Below are 25188 nucleotides of genomic sequence, written 5' to 3'. Positions count from 1 at the left end.
ATTACGTTACAGAATTGAATTGACATGCTGGTGCACTGACATCATGATGCCAAGACCTTTACTTGTGAATGAGAGGCTTTAATACTGCTCTAGGATTTTTTGAACTCACTCTAGCCCCTTTCACAGTGCACGTCGGACCCGCAATATTCACGGAACAATGCCCGGTCTCCTTCTGTGTGAAAGCAACCACGTCCCGGGATTGATTACCGAATTCGACCCGGGTCGGGGACCTGGTAATATTGCGGTATTCGACCCGGGACGAGCGCTGTGTGAACAAAAGCCGAAACTAATGCCGCAACGTGTACGTAGTTATCGTGCGACTCTTAGAGCTTGTTTCTTCAATAATACAACCCTGCAGTGCCAGAAGAGCTAGTCGGTGTTTTAAACGCAGAGAGTGTTTGTATACAAAAGAAACTAAAATTAAACAAGCAGAAATGTGCGCAAACTGGACACAAGTCGAGACCACGGAGCTCCTTACTATCCGCGCTGAAGCTGAGATCGCTCGCCATTATACGTCACATCAGGATGTCACGTGTCAACTCGACCCGGGACCGTTACGGGTTGTGTGTGAAAAGTGCACATATTACGGTATTTCGCTGGCAGTGTGAATGGACCAAATCTAGCGACCCGGAAACAAATGCCGGGTCGCATTATCCGTGTATTTAGTTCTCACCAAAGCTCTGTCTATTTTGCTGTAGATCATTAAACGGTTACACTGCCTTAGAAGTCTGTCCGAAATCAGTTTTGTGAGGTGCCTTCATGCACAAAACGCTGCCTTGCAAGCCAATGTCTGATAAGGCAGCGCCAGCGAGGCAACGAGTCAGCTGCCTAGGTTTTCGTACAAAGCCATAGACACACTAGATGAAGAACAATAATGAGTATTTTAACAAGTGTTCTTCTGTCTCCATTCACTCTGACCTTGCTTTAAGTCAATACAAGACATTAATAATGTGGTTTGCTCTGCTCTACATGTATACCTACCTATTGTTAACCTTATTCCATAGAACACAGCAGGCATTCAATCTTTTGACGTTCAGTTTTTAGAAAACGAAAGCCACCGATTTTAACAGGACAGATGGATTTGGCTTAGTTTAATGAACTGTAGCAGCGACCCAAATTATCACAAGTCAATCAAGGTAAAGATTTTCAATTGACGTAAAAGAAACAAAAGCCTAAATGCTGCGCCTAATACATAAATAATGCAGAAAGGTTATGCAATGACAATGAGTAAGTAAAGGTGCCATCACAATATATGTATTAGTCCTGTATTTTCATGACATGTGAACATGGACTGTATGACTTTTTGTTGCTTTTGAACCATTTATATACTGTATATATATGTTTTTTTAACTGCATGTCATGCTACTAAAAAACATATATAAATGGTTCAAAAGCAACAAAAAGTTATACAGTTTTGATTAACAATTTTTAATGTTTCGAACCGTTTGTAATGATTAAGTAATGAAAGCATTGTTTAACCTATCTTTGACTGTCGCTCTGTGATATATCGCTCGGAAGGTTTTTGTTAAGGGAAGGGACTTTCCAATCAATGCAACAGCAAACAGAAAACCCATAAAGGTTGTGTACATATATCTAAACTTATAATTGCATGCTTGCAGGTGTGTGTTTGTGTCTCTCTCTCTCTCTCTCTCTCTCTCTCTCTCTCTCTCTCTCTCTCTCTCTCTCTCTCTCTATATATATATATATATATATATATATATATATATATACAGGCTAAGAAACTCAGCTAATTCATTTTAATTGCTTCTTTTTATTTGTTTGACAAGGAAATTAAACTTGAGATTTTACAGTGTATGAACCAGAACCTTCACAAAAGCTTCTTTTAAATGTTGTTTACCCAGATATATATATATATATATATATATATATATATATATATATATATATATATATATATATATATATATATATATATATATATTACAGTTAAGTTATGAAACAGTTTTTGGGGGGATTATCCAAATGTTTACATTAACATTTACATTTAATCATTTAGCAGACGCTTTTATAAACTATCCAAAGTTAATAGAACATTTGGTCTTATTATATATATATATATATATATATATATATATATATATATATATATATATATATATATATATATATATATATATATATATATATATATATATATATATACAGTATATATATATATATATATATATATATATATATATATACAGTATATATATACAGTATATATATATATATATATATATATATATATATATATATATATATATATACAGTATATATATACAGTATATATATATATATATATATATATATATATATATATATATATATATATATATATATATATATATATATATATATATATATATATATAGCCACGTTCCCTGTTTTCTGGTTAGATGATTTCAGACCAGCAGATCTGGTGCTTTTACTTTGAATAGAGATGTTAGGGGGCATTGCCCAATTAAAAGGTTTGTTCACCCAACATTTTTTATTCTGTCACCCTCATGTCATTCCAAACCCTTCGTTTATCTCGAGAGCTCTCTGGACCCTCCATAGACAGCAAATTAATGAACACTTTCAAAGTCCAGAAAGACATTGTTAAAAAAAAGTCCATGTGACTCCAGTGGTTTAACCTTAATTTTATTCAACGTTGAGAATACTTTTTGCTCACAACAAACAAAAAAATAAAAATAACGACTTTATTCAACAATTTCTTCACATCTGTGTCAGTCTCCAACGCAGTTTACTTTGTAAATACAGTCCAGTGCTTCCGGCTTTCGTCAGAGCTACGCCAAAATGCCGGCTTACCATTGGCCGACGCTGTTGACGTGAGCACCACGACACATGCGTGTGACGTAGGAGACTGACACAGGTGAGAAGAAATTGTTGAATAAAGTCGTTCTCATTTTGTTTATTTTTTGCGCAAAAAAGTTTTCTTGTCGTTTTATAAATTTAAGGTTATACTACTAAAATCACATGGACTATTTTACGATGGCTTTACTATCTTTCTAGGCCTTAAAAGTGTTCATTAAATAGCTGTCTACGGAGGTCAGAGATCTCTCGAATTTTATCACAAATATCTTAATTTGTGTTTCGAAGACGAACGAAGGTTTTACGGTTTTGGAACGACATCAGGGTGAGTAATTAATGAGAGAATTTCCATTTTTTGTTGAACTAACCCTTTAATTATCCCAATCTGTCACTTTCACTTTGCTTTTCTTGTGATCGTTAATCTCTTTTTTAATCACACAAATTCAACCTTTGGTTAGTATAATGGAAACGTACCACATATTCATCTGTGACGAGACATTGTAGGATGCTCTATCCCTAATCTCTTGCTGTTCAGATGATTTTTAATCTGTTTTTAATCTCACTTATGCTCTTCAGATGGATTGATAATCTGCTGTGAGAGTGAAGAGAGTCAGACTTCCTGCTATAATCCTTCTCATGACACTTCACTGGAGCATGGGAATGTTGTTTCTCTCATTTAACCATAGGTGTTAGTGTGCCTCTGTTTTAACTTCTCTGTCATTCATCTCAGGCCTCTAAAATATCTGTGATTACCACAGCTGTCACCACCCTTAAAAATGTGTAATTATGTGATCTCGCTTCACGTTTGCTGAAAACATTGGCTGTGGTAAGATATATCTGAGGCTATTCAACTCAGAAATACAATAAAATACATTGCCGTTACTTATATTTTATTTTGTTACATTTTTTAACAAATCTTAAATCGTAAATCACTCCTGATTTTGACTTACTCTCACACATTAACTGTGGAAGCATTTGTATAGTGATATAGAAGTGTGAATGGATATATTTTTCTAAATAACTAGGGGTGTAACAATATATTGTGTCACAAAATATCACAATACAAAAATGCAACAATATATATCATGGATAGTGACTGTAGGTTTCCACTAAATTAAGTCCTAGCTTGACACTTTGTCCACTCTCTTCGTCAGAATCCACATCAATTAATCCACAGAACCACTCGTGCGAAAATGTATCAGTTTGCTTAACATAATCACAAGAATATTACAGAAAATAAAAAAGGATTAATTAATGACAAAAAAGAGGATAGAGAAAGAAAAAAAGGTCAAAAAACGGTGAGGCTCCACTCTCTGCTTGCCTGACTAAAAAGATTCTCCCGTTCTCGCAAGCAATTAAAAGTCTTCCCAGCAATTAGATATATTCCCAACATATCACCGGTGTAATATAAATGCATTCTAAATTATCCACACACATTTTAGATCATTACACGATTAACTCCTTGCATTACTGTAAATATAAACTGCATCAACCTGTAGATACTGTAAATATTCCCTTCAATTTCCTCCACATGAATGAATCATGTGAATTACAATTTAATGCATAAATTAAAATTATTATTTTTTAACTGGTTGTGGGTTGTGGCACAGGGTTGTGTTAGTAACTTCCACTGTCCATGTGTAACTTTTTTTTTAGATGATTTGTTATTTTGGTACATAGTTCTTTATTAGACATTGTTGATCAATTGAATGGGAACAGATTTGTGCTTTATTGTTTCTTTCTTTTAGTGTAAACTTAAAATCATCTTGATTCACCTTAGGGAATTTTAAAAGTCCCCCAACTCACTTTTCAATCATTCACTTCAGTAAAAAACAGGGCTTTATGGTACTCTATCGGTATGCCAGACAGTAACATGCAGTGACACAGATTATGGGAAGCACACACATCTGAAACAAAATAGTGTTCCATTCGAAACCTCACATATATGCATTATTTAAGCATATTTGTAAACATTAACAACAGCTGGGATGTTATTTGGAGGGAAATGTATATTTATTAATCATATACATTTACTAGTATGTGTGAACGCATGGTTGTAAATCACTATTAAGCATAAAAAGGATAGACTTGTCAGTAATATAAGCTGTATTTGTATAAATAGATACAGCATTTTAGATTGTTTTCCCTTTCTGTAGTTATTTGAAATATATTTGTTCAAATGCTATACAGTGCAATAAAGTTACTGTTATAAAATATGTATATTTGAAATGAATGCAAGTTCTTTTGAACTTGACATTCATCAAAAATAATGAAAATAAATGTGGTTTAAACAACAACGATAAGCAGTACAACTGTTTTCAACATTGATAAGAAATATTTCTTGAGCAGCAAATCGTATTAGTATGATTTCTGAAGGGTCACGTGACTCTGAAGACTAAAGTAATGATGGTGAAAATTCTGATGGGACATCACAGGACAAAATGATATTTAAATAATATATTAAAATAGAAAACAGGTTTTTAAAATTGTGATAATATTTCCCAAAATGACTGTTTTACTGTATTTTTTGTCAAATAAATGCATCCATTCATTTACATTTAAATTTTTTTAAAAAAAAAATCTTTCTGACCCCAAACTTTTGAATGGTAGTGTGTAGCATGAAGTTCATTTTATTTGATTGTACTGCTCAACTCGGCAGCAGAGCCGGCCTCTCTTTCTGTTTCTGTCTTGTGCTGTGTCACACTAGGTTCAGGAATGCAGGCTCAGCTGTCCAATCCCAGCATGTCCCTCACAACCCACTGACTGCCACACGCTTGAGGGAATACACATAGTTCACTTACATGACTGTGTGCGTGTTCGCATATCTGTTTGTGCATGTGACATTACATCACGCACCATTTCTCTGTTATTTCGGTTATTTATTAGAATAGATAAAGATAGAAGACTTATGGTTATGGCACAAGTGTCAAATAGGCTGGACTAAATGCCGGTCAGGGTAGGAGACGAGTCTGGGCCCCTCATTGGGCGGCAGATGCAGGGCCGGACCCCTGCAGACTTCATGCTCCCACAGATCTATCGTGCATTAGTGAGGAATGCCGGTGGCAAAGTAAACGCCCATTCACTGCACGTCTCAGCACACACGCTGGAAAAATGAACAAACTTCTTCTCCGTACACGCAAGAATTATGAATGCATGTTTGTCAGATGGCTGTTGGAAGTGGGCAGAGTCTTTGTCATTTAAAAGAGCTTGTGTCTGTCTTTCCTTGTGTCTCTTTGTTTATGTGCAGTGTTGGAGTTTACACAGGTCAAAGACATTATTGTTGTGTCAACTGTGCTAGGATATGATTCCTCATAATAGCTGCCTTGATGTGCACGCTTAAAGAGTATTAGACTCTGAAAAAAAATATTGGGACAAATAGAAGAGAAAAATGTGTGTGTGTGTGTGTGTGTGTGTGTGTGTGTGTGTTTTATCCCAGTGGGGACTTCAACCTGAATGCACACTGACAAATGGGGACTTGTTTTACCTTGAGCTTATAAATCATACAGAATTACTTTTTTTGAAAATGTAAAAATGCAGGAAGTTTTTTGTGATGGGTAGGTTTATGGGGTTGGGTAAGAGGACCGATTGTGCAGATTGTACAGTATACAAATCTTTATGTGATGCCCCACAAAGATAAAGTGTTTGTGTGTGTGTGTGTGTGTGTGTGTGTGTGTGTGTGTGTGTGTGTGTGTGTGTGTGTGTGTGTGTGTGTGTGTGTGTGTGTGTGTGTGTGTTTTAGGAGTAATGAGGGCACATTGAGAACATTTTTTGGCACTCTGTTGCACAGGTCATGTTTTACAAGGGCCGAATTAATCCTCACACACGTCTAGCTTTACACACTGCGATGACGCCTTTGACCTCCTTCTTGCATGGACAATAATAATTTAATAGTTTTCTTTTTTTGCTGTAAGTGTTCCGGTTGCTTGTTTATTATTAATCAGACTGTTTATAGTTTCTTATAACTAATGACAGTCAATTGAAAGAAACATCTGAGAGACTTTATTTAAATAGTTTATTTCTTTTGAATTTTTTTTTTCAGATTTTCTTCTTTTTGTTAGTTTAATTTCTGCGCCGCTAGACACACCACACAGAATTGTAGTTTTGTTTGTTTGAGTGGCCTGACTGAGCCAGATATAAAATCACATCAAAGGCTGATGTTTGAAACTTGTTTGTTTCACTTCTTTATGCTGTTCTATTTGGTGTCGCTATAGCTTCAGCTTGGCCTGAGCACTCATTTGTGTGTGGTTTCTCTCTGTCAGTCTCTGTGACGGAGGTGGAGTGTGTGCGGGAGGGCTGTCAGTCGGAGTGTCTGCGACGGATGGCAGGTCTGGTTCCAGAGACCCATTGCTTCACTGTGGTTTTCCGAGGAGGAAGAAAAAGCCTGGATCTGTGCTGCCCCACACAGGAGGATGCGGAGCGCTGGGTCCGAGGCATCCGCACACTCAAAGACAGAGTCTCCAACATGAGTCAGAAAGAAAAGCTGGACCAATATCCTTAAAGCCATACCTGCAGGGTGAAACCTGAGTAGTAATGCATTACAGCCTTTCCTAACAGCAAGTAATCCACTGCATATTAGTGCTATTTATAGCATTTAATGCACATTTAATTATTGTATTTATACAGAAGCCGTAGGTCAAGTTTCTTTGGCCACCATATTCCAATAAAAGCACACGTAAACACACTCTCTATTACTCACTGAGAGAGCTGACTATATATAGAGCAGAAATAGAAGAGATATCTACACGCACACAAGACCCACATGTCATGCTATCTCTTCTAATCGGAAATACCTTTGTTTAGTTCTCTTTTCCCCAATGTGTTTTATATGCTATCATTTTTTTTTTAACCTGTATTTCCCTTATGATTTTTTTCTCCATTATTTTTGTTTCAGGTGCAATGTTGGTTTCGACTACATGCAGCATCTCATTTTAATTTTAATGCTAAAGTGTGTACATTTTCATTTGTTCAAATACTTTAATCTATCCCTGGTTAATATGCGGAGAGTAAGTCATATGTTGATTACCCTGAAGAAAGAGGGCGGATACAGTTTTTTTATATAATAAGAAGAAGACATATAAACTACTTTGTAAACACATTTACCGAAACAATACCTCGATGCAGAACAAAAAACTTTGTCTTAACAGTGGAAGTGATTGGATAACCGTTTTATTAAACAGCATGTCAAATGTTGGTTTGGTCATTCTGAAATGCCTGAGCAAAAATCTATTATCAGAATAACAGTATTTGGTTTAATTTTCTCCCAGAAATGTTATTGCATTTCATCTGCATGACACAAGTTTTATGATGGTGGAAAAAAGAGCCACATTGGCTTCCCCGATTGCAGCAACTTCCATTTTTATCTTCCATTAGAGATATTTTGCGGCAGTTTGCCAGGAAGTGTCGATTTTGTTCTTTTGAACACACCAAACTGTGCTTTTTTTCGCAAATGTTTATGCGATATTCCAATTTTTCGCACAAGTTAAATTTGCAACTTTGGATGTTTGTTTGAGCCCAACTAGCCTGATGCAATTTAAGAGTGGCAAGTTTTTAAGAAACCAAACAATTCTAATTTTTACAGTTCTGCAAAAATCTATTCAATTAATAAATTAGATTGTTTATACTTATAGATTGTTTTTGTATGCTGTATGGCTGGCATCATGGTGTGTATGCATGTTATCGCTTTGTCTAGTTTTCCCTAACTGTACACACTTGGATTCGAAGCTATCTGAGACGTGCCGATCAGAACCAAGATGGGAAGATGAGCTACGACGAGGTGAAACATCTGCTACAGTTGATCAACATTGACCTGAACGAACAGTATGCTCGCACGCTCTTTAAGGTTTGTGTAAGAGATCCATGTGGCGGGAGTGAAACGTCTTTAAATTAAATGAAGCCTTGAGCAATCTCTCTCTTTTATTCCTCCTCTTGTCTGTAGAAGTGTGATCGTTCCTGTGATGGGCGGCTGGATCATGTGGAGATTGAGGAGTTCTGTCGTGAGCTGATGCGCAGGCCGGAGCTGGACGCGGTGTTCAGGCATTATTCCAGTAACGGATGTGTGCTTACCACCTTGGAGCTGCGGGATTTTCTTGGAGACCAGGGAGAGGATGCATCGCTGGCCCATGCGAAAAGTCTCATACACACCTATGAGCTGAATGACTGGGGTACACAGCCATCTGAACCATACATTATTTGTCATTGAAGGCATGTTTATGGACACACTAGATTTATATATATCAGGGCATATAATATATAGATTATAAGTTTTTTTTTTTTACAGTAATTAGTTTTACAGGATTACTTGATAAATAGCAATTCATGATGAATTCTAGTTGAACAGCCAATTAAAAACTGTTTAAAACGGCTTCATTTTGTTATTGTGTTTGCTAATAATGTATAAAATTTAATCTGTTGAAATCCTGAAGTGAAAACCATGCCTGAAAAACTGACAAAACACGTCTTTCTACTTCCACGAACTAGTGTGAATGCATAGCTTAGTAGTGTGTCATTGGTTATTGTACTAACCTTGGTTATTCCGGGTTTCCCTTACTAGAATTGAGAATAATACGAAAAAAAAGCATTAAACACTTCCTTAGCTAGCTCTATTGAATTGTGTGTGGTAACTGTTAGTTTTTGACCAATAAATGTTCTGTCTGACTCTCAGCCCAGAAGAATCTGTTCATGACCCAGAACGGTTTCACCATGTACATGCTCTCGAAAGAGAACGATGTGTTTAACCCGGATCATGCTCATGTCTATCAGGACATGAGCAGACCACTGGCTCACTACTACATCTCTTCCTCTCATAATACTTACCTGACCAAAGACCAGGTGACCAGCGCCAGCAGCACTGAGCCTTATATCAGGTACAGCACTCACCTACTCATAATCAGCCTCCAGCATATAGAACAAAACACACTTATTCTTTGTTCTGTAAAATCACAATGATTACTTTTGTCTGCATTATATCATTCACTAAGCTTAGCTAATTTTCTAACCATTTATTTTGTGTTCTATTACACTAACAACACAAAGTTTTGCAGGAATTTGTTATGAAAGCAAATTAAACTATTTTTCAGTGTAAAAATGTTTGGTCAGGTCAGGACAAAATTAGCATGAACCCACATCAAGATGTTTGGTCTGGAAACTCACCATAGACAGGGCTCAATCCGAGGGGCGGGATAAACGGTTGTCTTTCAAACTCCATCTGCATGCGATAGGATAGCGCTACACCAACCAGAGCAACAAAGGTGAAACAGAGCTTGTTGATAGATTAAACATTCACCGTATCCGGTCAGCAAAACTCCGAACACATCTTCCCTTTTTAAGGATGACTTCAGTGCCGTTCTTTGTTCTTTTCCCAGAGAAAAGCTTAACTCCAAGTCTTCCAGATTCGCGGTCAAAGCTGATTCGAAAGACCGCCGCCGTTCGCCAGTTTCTGTGTTTACTAGAAGCACGCAAGCGCAACTCGGCCGTCATTATGGCCCCGCCCACCGACTCTATACACGATGTGATTGGCCCGGCAAGAGTTAAGGGAATACAGCTCAGAAGGGTATTGAGAGTTGCTAGAGACATTCGCGGGCAGATTAAATTTGCTGCCGCTAGGGTGCGTCTAGATTTCTAGGCTAGGACAAAATAACTTTAAGAAAAAAAAAAAGACAACAGAAAACTCTTTAAAAATTTTTTTATTTGGGTCTGGTCTTCTGTCAAAAGTGGCTACAATAGTAAGTGCACGAAGGAGAATAACTTAAAGGGTTAGTTCACTCAAAAAGGAAATTGATGTCATTCATGACTAACCCTAATGTCATTCCACACCCGTTAGACCTCCGTTCATCTTCAGACACAGTTTAAGATATTTTGTATTTTGTCCGACAGTGTATCAAAGTGTATACACACTATACTGTCCATGTCCAGAAAGGGAATAAAAACATCATCAAAGTAGTCCATATGTAGGTTGATCCTGATAAGGTCTCATTGTCAATGTTGCAAACATGACAGCTTTCTTCTTCCAGAAGGGAGTTTGAGGTCACAAACGTCAAAAAGACGCGCAGTTAGAAGAGCACGGCACACATGTCTCCCAAAAATCCTGTAGGATTCAACCAAACTCTCATTTTGAGTACCTTATGCATCAGACGTTCAGCTGTGGGAGTGACGTATGATGCTGACACTAGAGGCAGCTATGCAAAATTACAGAACCACTTGATTATGAGATATGACACCCAATGCTAAATCACATACTATGGTGTTAAATATGAAACTCTTTGTTGTGTTAAAATCATAGGTCTTGTGTGTATGTTTGTGTAGAGCTTTGCATCAGGGTTGTCGCTGTGTTGAGCTGGACTGCTGGGACGGGGATAAAGGAGAGCCCATGATCTTCCACGGACACACGCTCACCTCCAAAGTGCTCTTTAAAGAAGTCATCGAGACCATCGCTCAGTATGCCTTCAAGGTGCAGATGCATGAAGCATAACAACAGCCTATAATGAAAATCTTAATTTAATGCAACGATATGGGTTAGTTGTTTCTCTCAAACAATTGTCTCTCTCTCTCTCTCTCTCTCTCTCTCTCTCTCTCTCTCTCTCTCTCTCTCTCTCTCTCTCTCTCTCTCTCTCTCTCTCGATAGGCATCTCCCTATCCTCTGATCTTGTCACTGGAGAATCACTGCTCAGTGGAGCAGCAGGCGGTCATGGCTCATCACCTTCGCTCCATTCTTGGCAAAAAGCTCCTGAGAAAGCCACTCAATGAGCTGCCGCTCAAACAGCTGCCCTCGCCTGAGGTCAGACATGCTTCCAGTTTTCCCCTTCCTTGAATTAATAGTTGATCTATTTGTTGATCAAACAAATTTCTAGGCATACCTGGATTTAAAAAAAGCAAATGAACCAACTTTTCACTTTCATTATGCTAATCAGACACCACTTGCTAAATTTAACATTCCATGTTGTAATTCGTACATGTGACGTCAGTAGCTGTTTCCATCAGCCTGTCTTTATCCGCATTTTTAAGCATTGCATCAGAAAAATTTTTCATGGAAATTATTGCAAATAATGGGAGAGGGAAATGCATTTGCTGAATCACTTCTGACGTAGCAAACATTAAGTCCACGTGACTGTTTTCAGTTGATGGTGTTTTGTTTACTGTTGTTACCACAACAATCCACTTGAAACAACTTGATGGAAACACACCTAATTCATGTTTTGAAGCGCTTAGTGTTGCATATTACTTTTTATGTATGCACTAGGCAGTATGTAGTGTCACTCATTTACATTTACAAATACACCAATCAGGCACAACGATGTGACCACCTTTCTAATATTTTGTTGGTCCCCCTTTTGCTGCCGAAACGGCCTGCCTGAAGCGTCGAGGCATGGACTCCACTAGACCCCTGAAGATGTGCTGTGGTATCTGGCATCAAGATGTTAGAAGCAGATTCTTTAAGTCCTGTAAGTTGCGAGGTGGAGCCTCCATGGATCGGACATGTTTGTTCAGCACATCCCACAGATGCTCGATTGGATTAAGATCTGGGGAATTTTTTTTATTTTTTTTAATTTTTTTTATTTAATAATACATACATTAAGTTATACATAATACATACAGTGAAGGGTAAACAAACAAAACAAAAACAAAACAAAACAAAAAACAAAAAAAAAACAAAACAGAAACAAACAAACAAACAAAAAAAAAAAAAAAAAAAAAAAAATATATATATATATATATATATATATATATAATATATATATATATATATATATATATAATAGATAACTGCTAAATAATAGGTTAAAAAAAATAAAAAAATAAAAACAACAACAGATCTGGGGAATTTGGAGGCCAAGTCAAAACCTCAAAACTAATTGTTGTGTTCCTTAAACCATTCTTGAACCATTTTTGCTTTGTGGCAGGGCACATTATCTTGCTTAAAGAGGCCACAACCACAAGGGGATATCGTTTCCATGAAAGGGTGTACATGGTCTGTAATAATGCTTAGGTAGGTGGTACATGTCAAAGAAACATCCACATGGATGATCAGGACTTAAGGTTTCCCAGCAGAACATTGCCCAAAGCATCACATTGCCTCTGCCGGCTTGCCTTATTTCCATAGTGCACCCTGGTACTACGTGTTCCCCAGGTGAGCAACACACACGGCCACATCCACGTGATGTAAAAGTAAATGTGATTTATCAGACCAGGCCACTTTCTTCCATCGCTCCGTTTTTCAGTTCTGATGCTTACATGCCCACTGTCCACTTTCAGCGGTGGACAGGGGTCAGCATGGGCACCCTGACTGGTCTGCGGTTATGCAGCCCCATACACAGCAAACTTCTAGTCACTGTGTATTCTGACATCTTTCTTTCAGATCCAGCATTTGCTTTTGAGCAATTTGAGCTACAGCAGCTCATTTGTTTGATCGGACCACACGGGCAAGCCTTCGCTCCCCACATGCATCAATGAGCCTTGGCTGACCATGACCCTGTCACCAGTTTACCACGGTGACTTCCTTGGACAAATGTTGATAGATACTGACCATTTCAGACCGGGAACACCCCACAAGAGCTGCAGTTTTGGAGATGCTTTGGTCCAGTCATCTAGCCGTCACAATTTGGCCCTTATTAAACTCGCTCGAACCTTTACGCTTGCCCCTTTTTCTATTTTTGAATATATTTTAAAATGTAATTTATTCTTGTGATCAAAGCCTCATTACTGCAGTCTTTAGTGTCACATTATTCTTCAGAAATAATTTTAATATGATGATTTGCTGTTCAAGTAGCCTGTATTTACCTCGGCATACCATGAGCCTCAAACACCACTGTTTCCTCATTCATATGTAAATCTTGTGCTTTCAAAAGTCCACTGAAAAACAGCATAACACTGACTTTGTTGTAACAGTCACGATCATTAAATATTTATACCTCCCCAAATTTGCATATAAACAGCCCATGTTCAAAGCCAGTTAATTTTTACGTGGACCTACACTGAATCAACAGAAGTTCTGCAGGTATTATGAAGATGAGGACAATATAGTGAAAATGGCAGATCATGGATATAAATGTTATGTTCCAGGCTGTGCAGGGGATGTGAGCACTTTTCATAGCCTTCCCACTGAACAGAAATGTCAACAGGCATGACTGATGTTTATCTGACAGGATACAGGACCAATTGAAATCAAAGTTGTTAGTTGCTCTGACTAGTGTCAATTTTGTTAACGAAAATATGACAAAAATCATTGACAACCTTTTTTTTCATGACTAAGACAAGACGAGATGACACAAATGTCCTTAAAAGATTATTGTGACTATATAAACATGCAAAATGGGAGGGAGGAGATTTTGAACGTCCGTGCTTGTGGTTGCCAGATTCAGTAATTTAAAACCCCCAATCAGAGCTATTCTGCTAAAAGAACAATTATCCTGGGTTTAACTTAAACATTTGCGAGCAAGCTCTCCCATATGCGGGTGATCTGAAAACACCAATAAACAATTAAGCTGCATTTCAGAAATCTCTATTTAAGTCGATCTGTGTTCTGTCAGGACTCATGAGCTGCTTGTGCTGTTTGCAATTGTGTTTGCTGAAAAACTGCACTTGTGTGAGCTACTGAAATAAGCCAATCAGAGCAGAGCTTAACATTTTTATTTATGAGCCTTCCAAAAGGCAAAAACAGCCTTTTTCCTGCTAAAATAAATGTTATTCTATAGGGACAATTTCTAGTGTAATAATGGACCTGTAAAACCATATTTGGACAATGTTTGCTCTTAAATAAGCCACATATACCCTCTATGTAGATATCAGAGAACATTTTAAAAAATTGTTTCAACTCATTCTAGGGCACCTTTAAAACAGTAGTGTGTGTATTTAGGAGATGATTTGCCTAAAATTACTTCCATACATTCTGGAAATCAAACCCAATATTTTGGTGTTGCTAACCCATCCTTTCTTATTCCTGGAAACGTCCTGTTTACTTTCTGAAGATTATCAGAAAAACATCTGACCATTGCTGCTACAAAAAAAAACAAAAAAAAAACAGGAAATGTGCAATTGTATAGTTCTAGGAATCAATTTAAGTCAACATATGTGGTGTAACTTTTCTAACTGTCATGCACTCTTGCCTCTTTTTTCATATTTCAGATGAGATTCTCTCCTCTCTTTCACTCTATGCTGTTTCCAATACTATTTAGTTTTCTTACATACTATTTAAGGTGTGACAGTGTTCAGCCTCTGATATACATTCTTATGTTCACTGTCACTGTGTTATAAAATGGCCATTTTCCAAGAAGGACTAAGTGTTTGTGGTTTGTGATAAGGACAAAGTGTATTGGTGGACATCACTAATGTTCTTTTTCTCATGTGCCTGTTTTACTGTAGGAGTTGATGGGGCGGATCCTGCTGAAGGGAAAGAAGTTGAGCGGCCTGCTGGGGAAGAATGACAGCTGGATTAGTTTCTCAAATAGCTCAGATGAAGATTCTGTTGCGGGAGGGGGCGGGAGCAAAAAGGAATCAAAAAAGGATCCCGGGAAGGTGCGTCCATGTGAATTGCTTACCGGGCCATGTTATTAAATCCTGTTCTCAGTTTTGTAAATTAATGGATGATTATGTGGTTTGATGTGTAATATTTGGGTTTTAACATTTGGCATGTTTGAGATCTTTGGTCTTTGTTTGAGCATGACTGCCGCTCATACAAATATATCAACTATATGTGATACAAGTGTATGTTTATGATTCATGAAAGGCCTAAACGTTCTCTGAAAAATGTTTTACTATGTGTGTACATACACATTGACCCCCCAGTCTGTGAGCACTAAACTGAGTCCAGAGATGTCGGATCTGGTGGTGTATTGTCAGAGCGCTCCCTTCAGTGGTTTCGAGACAGCCAATCAGAGACCTCCAAGCGTGATGTCCTCTTTTTCTGAGAATGAGGCGCTCAAACTCATCAAAGACTCAGGTGAGATGAACAGAACAAATCTTACACTGCATATTCACTCAAGTATCATCATGTTCTCTGTGCTTTTGAACCACAGAACCACTGCAATGAGAAACGCTTCCTGTCTTTTTAAGAAAAAGCGATGGATGGATGGGTGTGTGGGTGGGTGGATGGATGGATGGGTGTGTGGGTGGGTGGATGGATGGATGGATGGATGGATGGATGGATGGATGGATGGATGGATAGATAGAGAGAGAGAGAGAGAGAGAGATAGATAGATAGATAGATAGATAGATAGATAGATAGATAGATAGATAGATAGATAGATAGATAGATAGATAGATAGATAGATAGATAGATAGATAGATAGATAGATAGATAGATAGATAGATAGATAGATAGATAGATAGATAGAATATGTGACATGCAACTTCCCAGAAATACACTGCTGTATGAAAACATTTGACAGATTACTGTGAACTGCATATTGTTTTAATGTTTGCTGATTTTATCAAGACCGGCCTGTTGCCTAGGGCCCCACCAGATGGTTTATAATAAATGAAAAGATCATCAGACCACTTCCAATGCAAAGACTGACAGCCAGGGGAACAACAAATTAACATCAAACTCACATCGTTTCATAATTAGGTCACGTCACACCTCTCAGTTTCAGAGCTACCACACAAACCACAATAACACAATTAGACAAAGGTCAGTTACACTATCCTTTTGGAGAAAACAAAACTACATTGAAACTATAGGCGGAAACTGTCAGCAAAGTAATATTTGCTCTACCGTTCAAACGTGTGGATCATAAAAGAAGTCCCTAATGCCCACCAAAGCTGCATTTTTTTAAATATCAAAAATACAGTAAAAATTGCACAGTGACATTAATATTGTGAAAAAGTATTATAAAAATTTAAAATAACTGCTGAATGTTCCGTCTTTAGTGTCACGTGATTCTTCAGAAATCATTCTAATATGCTGATTTGCTGCTCAAGAATAAAATATTTTTGTTATTATCAATGTTGAAAATGGTTATGCTGATTGATATTCCTGTGGAAACTGGAATGATTAATAGAAATGTCAGGTGTAGAAATGTCTTTGCTACCACTGTTGATCAATATAATCCATCCTTGCTGAATAAAAGTATTATTTTTTTAAATACTAGTAATAGTAAATTATAAATAAGTAGCAACATTATACTAAAGACGAGCAATAATATAGCTGTTTTATATTTATCTGCTAATTGTAAAAAAACACACAAAAAATACATTTATAAATATGTATTTGCTTCTTGCATGAGTATCTGTGTCTGTTCATTGTTTAATGTGTGTCTCCTGTAGGGAAGATGTTTGTTCGACACAACAGTCGGCAGCTGAGCAGGATTTACCCATCAGGCCAAAGATTACAGTCCTCCAACTACGACCCCCAGGACATGTGGAATGGTGGATGCCAAATGGGTGAGCCGAACGAGCACTCGGACATTCCTGTATGTGTGCATGTCCACCAGTAAATGCTTGAATGCAGCATTCTCTCTGTTCTCCAGTGGCTCTGAACTTCCAGACACCAGGAGAGCAGATGGATCTGAACCAGGGCCGCTTTCTGCCCAATGGGCGCTGTGGATATGTGCTCAAACCTGACTTCCTGTGTCACCCAAAGTCCAATTTTGACCCTGAAAACACAGGTGGAGGACCAGGCCATATACCCACACAGCTTACCATACGGGTTAGTAACAGCTCGTTTTCTCTTGTGTAGCTTTTCGTGGTAGTCTGACTGGAAATACTGCTCAGCTTTACATGTACCCTGTAAATATTTATAGTTTTTAACTGTACTTAAACTGGCTGTTTTGTTTCTCCCACAGGTGATTTCAGCTCAGCAACTTCCTAAAATAAACACTGACAATCCCAACTCCATTGTGGACCCGCAGGTTTGGGTGGAGATTCACGGAGTTTCCATCGATAAGGCTCGTGCCAAAACCCAGCGCATTGACAACAATGGTGAGGCCACTGAGATTTTCAGTAATCTAAAAGTATTATGTTGTGGTGTATGATCATTTAATCCATTAAAAAACTATTAAAATATATTATGGATTGGAAATAGGAACATCACTGATGTTTTAATGGTGTGTATATTAATTTTGTTTCATGTATAATTAGGGTTGTCAATAGATTACAACTTTTAATCACGATTAATCGTACACTTGTCGTGACATTAAGTATACTCCATTTATCTTATTAAACACATTAATTTTTAAAAAAATGTTCATAAAAACGATCAGACTGAATGGTGATTCTCAGAAAACAATTTTCTGCAAGCTTCTAGGATCATTGGAGACTCCAAAATGACACCAAATAACCAAATATAAGGAATCCATATAATTATATTATATAATGAATGTATACACACCTAAGCACCCATGAGAAAAAAATCCTTTACGGTTTTCACAGTGTATAGTATGACATCACTAACCCTGAAATTTTAAAAATGTTAGATTATCATGACAGAATATGCTATTGCTAATCAATGACTCTACATCAGCTACATGAATTCATCAACTAACCATTCAAAAAACACCATGTTGCATTCTACATGTTCCTCATCGTTGTCCGACTCCAGTTTGAACATTAAAGGTTTCATTGCCTGTCTGCATGAGATTATCAGAGCTGCTAAGGAGCTCTTGAAGCTCCACCCCATGAGGAGCAGCTTATTTGCATTTAAAGGGGCACACATAAACGGCACCTTTTTGCTCACCCTAAAAAAGTGACAATTTTAACATGCTATAAAAATGACGTGGGGTATTATGAGTTAAACCTTCACATACACACTCTGGAAACATCAGAGACTTATTTTACATCTTGTAAAAAGGGGCAATCAACCCCTCTTTAAAGGGTTAGTTCACCCAAAAATGAAATTGATGTCTCACCCTAATGTTGTTCCACACCCGTAAGACCTCCATTCATCTTCAGACAGAGTTTAAGATATTTTATATTTAATCACTCACATTAATGCACGACAAAGATTAACTGCACATTTGGAAAAAATAGGTGCATTCAATATAAAAATTAGCCTGACAAGCCAGACCCACATCAAGATGTTTGGTCTGGAAACTCACCATTGACAGGGCTCAATCCGAGGGGCGGGATAAACAGTTGTCTTTCAAACTCCCTCTGCATGCGATAGGATAGCGCTACACCAACCAGAGTAACGAAGGTGAAACAGAGCTTGTTGATAGATTAAACATTCACCGTATCCGGTCGGCTAAACTCTGAACACATCTTCCCTTTTTAAGAATGACTTCAGTGCCGCTCTTTGTTCTTTTCTCAGAGAAAAGCTCAACTCCAAGTCTTCCAGAATCACGGTCAAAGCTGATTCGAAAGACCGCCTCCGTTCACCAGCCTCTGTGTTTACTAGAAGCACGCAAACACAACTCGGCCGTCGTCATTATGGCCCCGCCCACCAACTCTATACACAATGGCCCTCATTTATCAAAAGTGCGTAGACCAAATTTCCAGCGTACACCTTGCGTACACCCAAACCCACGGTGACTTTGAGATTTATCAATATGGACGTTGGCGTACGGCACGCTCAAATCCTACGCCAGCTCAGGAGGTGGTGTACACACGTTTGAGTTAGTGGGAAAATGCGCAGAAAAACAATTCCTAACACCACAAAACACACTGACAATATATGCTATATTATGACCCACTGTTAAAAACCACAACAACATTCAGTGTTTATTTTTGTGCAACATGAACGTCAATGTTTAATTTGTGTGACTTTACCAAAGCGTTTGATTTTTAGGCATATGTATTCCTCCAGTCGCGAGCCTGTGCGCTACGTTTCAGGCCCGCCTGGCCCGGCAGCTGCACGGACTGGGACTAAAATAATTCAGACTGACAAAATAATAAAAATTACCTTCTTCTTTTAAATAATAATAAAATCAATAAAAACGACATTCTTCTTCTGAATAACAAGCGTCATTAAGAATAATAATCATAATAATAAGAAGAAGAATCTTACAAATTGTAATGTAATTATTAATGTGAATGAATCTTACTCCACATCACATCATCATCACTATTGTACACCCCAATACATGCCGTGATACGAAATTAAATGCTATTTTTTTCAAAACGTGCTGTAAAATAATGCAGTGATAGTAATTATCATCCAAACAGCTATTTAAACTGCGGGAGTGCGCTTCTCAACCCCCACACTATTAACAGTAGCCTACTCGTTATTTGTGTCCATATTTTGTTATTGTAGGTGCCTTTAATCCCACTCTTTAAACTCCCAAATAAAACAATTTCGGGTTTTTTTTCACTTCCCTGGTGATGGTCTCGATGGGCACGTCTCAATCATCTCACTAGTTCAGTAGTCAGAGCACTGATCAGGGAGTCAGCCCATTGACTTATGCCCTAATCACTTCCCTGACTAGTGGACTAGTGAGATGATTGAGCGCGCCCGATCTCCACGTCGGAGAAGTTTCGCTTCTTTGCCATCTTCTGTTTGTCCATGGCGTAAAATGAGGGCGTGGGAGAGCCGGAGACTTGAATATATAGGGGCGTGTTATTCTAATGACGATCGTTTTCAGCCGCCGCATTTATCAAGGGCAAGTATTGCGTAGACCTGGATTGCAGAGGTACGCACAGCTTCATAAATCAGGCGGTGAGAGGAGTGTAAGCATAATCTTACGCCAACATAAACACCAGTTTCTACGCAAGATTGATAAATGAGGGCCAATGTGATTGGTCCGGCAAGAGTTAGGGGAATACAGCTCAGAAGGGTATTGAGAGTTCCTAGACGACACTCGCGGACAAATTAAATTTGCTGCCGCTAGGGTGCGTCTAGATTTCTAGGCTATATAAAAATAGATCTCTCTTCTATAATAATTGGTATGAAAACAACATTGTGTTAGTTAAACAACTTTTACATTCAAACTGTATTTTATTATCTTATAGTGAATTTTTGGATACATTTGGGTTTCCAGTTACACCAAAACAGTATGCTGTTGTATTTAGTGCCATACCTCAACAAGTTATACAATTTGTAAGAGCGTGTGGAAGTGATTCTTCTGAGGCAGTATATGTTCAAGACAGCATGTTTTTAGGAGACATTGAGATTCTGAAACACAGTTGTACTAATGGATATTATAACAGGTGAAACAGCTACTCATAAAAGTTTATTGTGGAACAGTGTGTTTAGGAATATAAACTGGAATAAAGCTTGGTGTATTTGTGAAGCATACTGCTTAAATAATAAAGTATAAGAAGTTACATTTAAAATTTGACATGGTATATATCCAGCAAAAAATGTTAGATATTAATTATTCATGTGATTTTTGTTCAATAGAAAAATAATCTATTATTCATCTCTTTTGTTAACTCTTTGTCATCTCAGTGTATCTAAGTGAATGCACACTATACTGTCCATGTCCAGAAAGGGAATAAAAACATCATCAAAGTAGTCCATATGTGACATCAGTTGGTTAATTAGAATCTCTTGAAGGATCGAAAATACATTATTACTTTAATGATGTTTTTATTCCCTTTCTGGACATGGACAGTATAGTGTGCATACAATTAGATACACTGTCAGACTAAATATAAAATATCTTAAACTGTGTTCTGAAGATGAACGGAGGTCTTACGGGTGTGGAACGACATAAGGGTTAGTCATGAATGACATCAATTTCATTTTTAAGTGAACTAACCCTTTAAGATAAGAGATGTTCCTTTCAGGACTAAATATAGAGAGTGTGTGTTTGTCTCCCCCTACAGGTTTCAACCCCCGTTGGGATTGTACTGTGAGCTTTCAGCTGCAGGTGCCTGAACTGGCCTTGGTGCGTTTCATGGTGGAAGATCACGATCACAAATCTAGAAACGATTTTATTGGCCAATTTACCCTCCCCTTCACCAGCCTGCGCACAGGTGTGTGTGTGTGTGTGTGTGTGTGTGTGTGTGTTTGTGTGTGTGTGTGTGTGTGTTTGCTTTACACTATATAATGTGTTCATAAGACATATACAATATTTAACATGGATTTGTAGTTGAAGTACTGTTTGTATTTTATATTTTCCAACATCAAATGTAGTTCAAAAGTTTTATGCCATTACGATTTTTTTTAATACTTTTGTCCAGCAAGGATACATTAAATTGATCAGACATATTAATAAAGTTACAAAATGATTTCTATTTCAAGTAAATGTTGCTCTTATGAATCCTGAAAAAAAGGTTTCCACAAAAAAAATATTAAGCAGCACAACTGTTTTCCACATTGACAATAATAAAATGTTTCTTGAGATCACGTGACACTGAAGATAATGTAATGATGCTGAAAATTCAGGCTCTCCATCACGTAAACATTTTTAATATATTAAAATATTTTTAATTATTTACATTTTTACAATTTAATTTGTAATAATATTTATTTTCAAATAATTGCAGCAAAATTGTACTGACCCCAAACTTTTAAACAATAGAGAAAATGATTTTACAGAAGACTGAAAACATCTAACAATATCAAGTATATAAGAAGGATATAATAAAAAGTCAGATTAAACTTTGCCTTCAAAAAAGCTCTAGTCGTTTTTGGAATGTGGTAGTTCAAGACTCTACCTGTAGATTGGGATTTGCACCATTCCTGAAGAAGAATAGTTTCCAGATCACTGAGGAGTCAATGAGATGGAAATATGTTTCAAAGACTGTGGCCTAGATCATGTAATGTATAAAAAAAGGCCTAGATCTGAAGTTCAAGAAGGACATGAAATGCATTTAAAATCTTGATGTTCATGAAACTTTGACTTTGATCGTATGGAAAAACATTGAGAAGAAATTCCAAATTTTAAATTTTTTTAACATTAAACATTTCAAACACACACAAAAATGAAGAATTAATTGTTATAACAAGTTTTAATCATTTTAAAATTATGATTTATTTAGTACATATTGCATCTGCTTGTGACACTGCTTTTATTTTAAAGCAGCACTTGGTAGCTTTTGCTCTCGGGGTCCCCCTACAGTTGGGAAAAAACAATGTCCTCAACTACTGTCGTAAGCTCTGTCATCCTACAACAGGGGATGCCATCGCGCGTGCATTTGTTGACATGACAACCCTGATAGCCCTGAACTAGTAAGGCGCGGGTCGTCTCATAACCCGCGGACCCTGTATGTCTATTTAATGGTCGCGGGTGCACGGCGGGTTGTAAAAATATATACAGTGGTGCGGTGCGGGCCAAATAACTTCATAAAGCGTCCCCGCGGGTTGGTGCAGCACTAACAGTTACCCTGAACACTTCAGGAGTTCACATGCAGGTGTTCTTCTGGCGTCGCGTGTGAAATGTCTTCATCCCAGGTACAGTCAGTGGCATGTTTCAGCATGTCATATGAATATAATTTCATGGGTTTTATTTTTTTCAAACGCCAAATAATCACAATGCTCACGTTTACAAGCCAGCATCATTATAATAGTCTATTGGTTAGCGTTTTACAGAATCTATATGATACTTCAGTTCAATGTTTGAGTGGTAGCTCACCGTAACAAGCAGGACAGCATCGGTTGGGCGCGCCTCCTTCAGCTCACGCCGACGAGCAAACGCTGGTCCAATGTTGATCCTCGTCCTGCCTTTAATCCCATCACTTTTTCGTTTCCTCTTATTGCTTTCCTCCAACAAAACCTTTTCTTTCTTATGTGTCTGTGCTGCTTCGGGCATTACTATATTATCTGACGAACAAAGTTGGGCTCGCACGTCCGAATGTAAGGAAGTGTGGGTGTTGGTGGAAGTGACGTATATGCCGTAAAGCAGTCGAATATTGTAGTTCTTTTTGTTCTCGGGTTACTACCCGAAACCCGAAGTTTAAAAGTACGATTAAAAACGATACAGATCCCATCAGGCTATGGCAGACGTGTCATTCAACCTATTGTAAGTCGATGTATCACCACAAGAGTCTTGAAAATATATTATGAAGGTTGAAAAGTTACCTGGTGCTACTTTAAACTACATTTTTCACATATTTGAAGTGTTTTGTTTTCTGCTCCAGGTTATCGTCATGTTCACTTGCTGAAAGCAGATGGCTCCAGTCTCTCTCCTGCCACCCTCTTCATTCACGTCAAGGTGGTACGGCGGGGAGTTCCTATTAAAACCGTTTCTGAGCGGATGGGCAAAGCCTGATGCTTCTGTCATACAGTCGTTCCTGGAAATGTTTATTTCCTGAATTACTTTACTGAAGGAAAAGCCACTGAGCCGAGCTCTTGAGGTGCTGCGACTCTTCAGAATGAGACCACCTGAAAACAAAATGTGACATTGGAAGTACATTCTGAAGAAAGTCAGCTTTGACCTATTGTACATTTGGCTATTTGATTGTTAATCTGTGGTGTTGTCTGCAGAGCAGAGCGTCTAACTTGTTATGGACAAAACTAACTTGTTTTGGTGGAAGCAAAATATGCTATGAAGTCAGTATTGTTAGAAGTTACAAATCAGTGTTGTTTATAGAATTTGTTTCCATGGTGACAGAATTCTATTGAGTCTCTGTGAGCCTTAAATTTAGAATATTTAACACATTTTATGATAATTTAATATTTGAATTGAATTTAAACCAGATGCTGGACAAGAAGTGTACCTGCATGTAGACAGAAGAGATCTGTCTTTAATTATTTTAATGTTTGAATAGTGTAATTGTGTTTGTGGCTTTGATATGCTAAATATTGACAAGATAAAGTGTAGAAAAACACTAAGCATATGCTTATACTGTACTAACACGTTGTTTAGTGAGGTTCTAATTTTTTATGCAAATGTTTTTATTAATTGAAACATCATCTTGTGTTCCAATTAGATAATTATGAGAAATAATATTTCTAAATATTTTTTAAAATAACTAATGACTAATGATATAATCTGTGTAGAACATAATGTCTAAGACAGAAGATTTTATCATAAAAACTTAAAGCAAGCATGTACATGTTCAGTGTCCTCCTAACATGGCCAAATTCAGCCGAATGACACAACTTGATCAGTGAAGATGCAGGCAATAATAGCACTTGCCCCTAGATATTTAATTTTATGGCTAAGATTGTTGAATCACGATTATTGAGCTATAGAGTTCACAGATGTCTGTATTTTGCACTAGGCTATGATATCAATTTTTATAATATTTAATAATATAATATCAACTGCTTCTTCACAAATGTGTTTTACTTTGATTCACAGTAGAAAACAGACCATCCCTTGATCTTAATGTCTTGTTCTCACAGTTCTGTATGTGTATGTGTGTATACAAGCATAGCCTATTTTCCTAGGTTGTATTACAATAGATAATCAATAAATTAATATTCATATTTGTCTAGCTAATTGTATCTATGTATTGTGTGTTTAGATAGCTAGACAGACAGACAGACAGACAGACAGATTGACTGACCGGTACAAAATGAAAGAACTACAGAGACCATCGGGCTTTGCGACAGTCCAC

The 25188-nt window shown here is 37.4% G+C and overlaps 1 protein-coding gene across 6 annotated transcripts in view; it reads left to right on the top strand.

The window, feature by feature from the left end:
- The window catches only part of plcd3a (phospholipase C, delta 3a), a 36030-nt gene extending 10965 nt beyond the window's left edge, over positions 1-25065 (top strand). For all 6 annotated transcript variants that reach the window (XM_067419229.1, XM_067419188.1, XM_067419222.1 and 3 more), the window contains 13 exons: positions 7074-7302; positions 8524-8653; positions 8750-8975; positions 9476-9677; positions 11116-11260; positions 11435-11587; positions 15169-15321; positions 15592-15745; positions 17071-17187; positions 17274-17452; positions 17589-17724; positions 21508-21657; positions 23764-25065. In XM_067419229.1, coding sequence (XP_067275330.1) covers positions 7074-7302; positions 8524-8653; positions 8750-8975; positions 9476-9677; positions 11116-11260; positions 11435-11587; positions 15169-15321; positions 15592-15745; positions 17071-17187; positions 17274-17452; positions 17589-17724; positions 21508-21657; positions 23764-23894 — 2105 coding nt within the window. In that variant the 3' untranslated portion in view covers positions 23895-25065. The remainder of the gene's footprint in view (positions 1-7073; positions 7303-8523; positions 8654-8749; positions 8976-9475; positions 9678-11115; positions 11261-11434; positions 11588-15168; positions 15322-15591; positions 15746-17070; positions 17188-17273; positions 17453-17588; positions 17725-21507; positions 21658-23763) is intronic.
- Positions 25066-25188: the final 123 nt, after the last annotated feature.

This window comes from Pseudorasbora parva, chromosome 2, assembly GCF_024679245.1.
Source record: "Pseudorasbora parva isolate DD20220531a chromosome 2, ASM2467924v1, whole genome shotgun sequence".
Lineage (NCBI taxonomy): Eukaryota > Metazoa > Chordata > Actinopteri > Cypriniformes > Gobionidae > Pseudorasbora > Pseudorasbora parva.
This window is presented reverse-complemented; position numbering and strand designations above follow the sequence as displayed.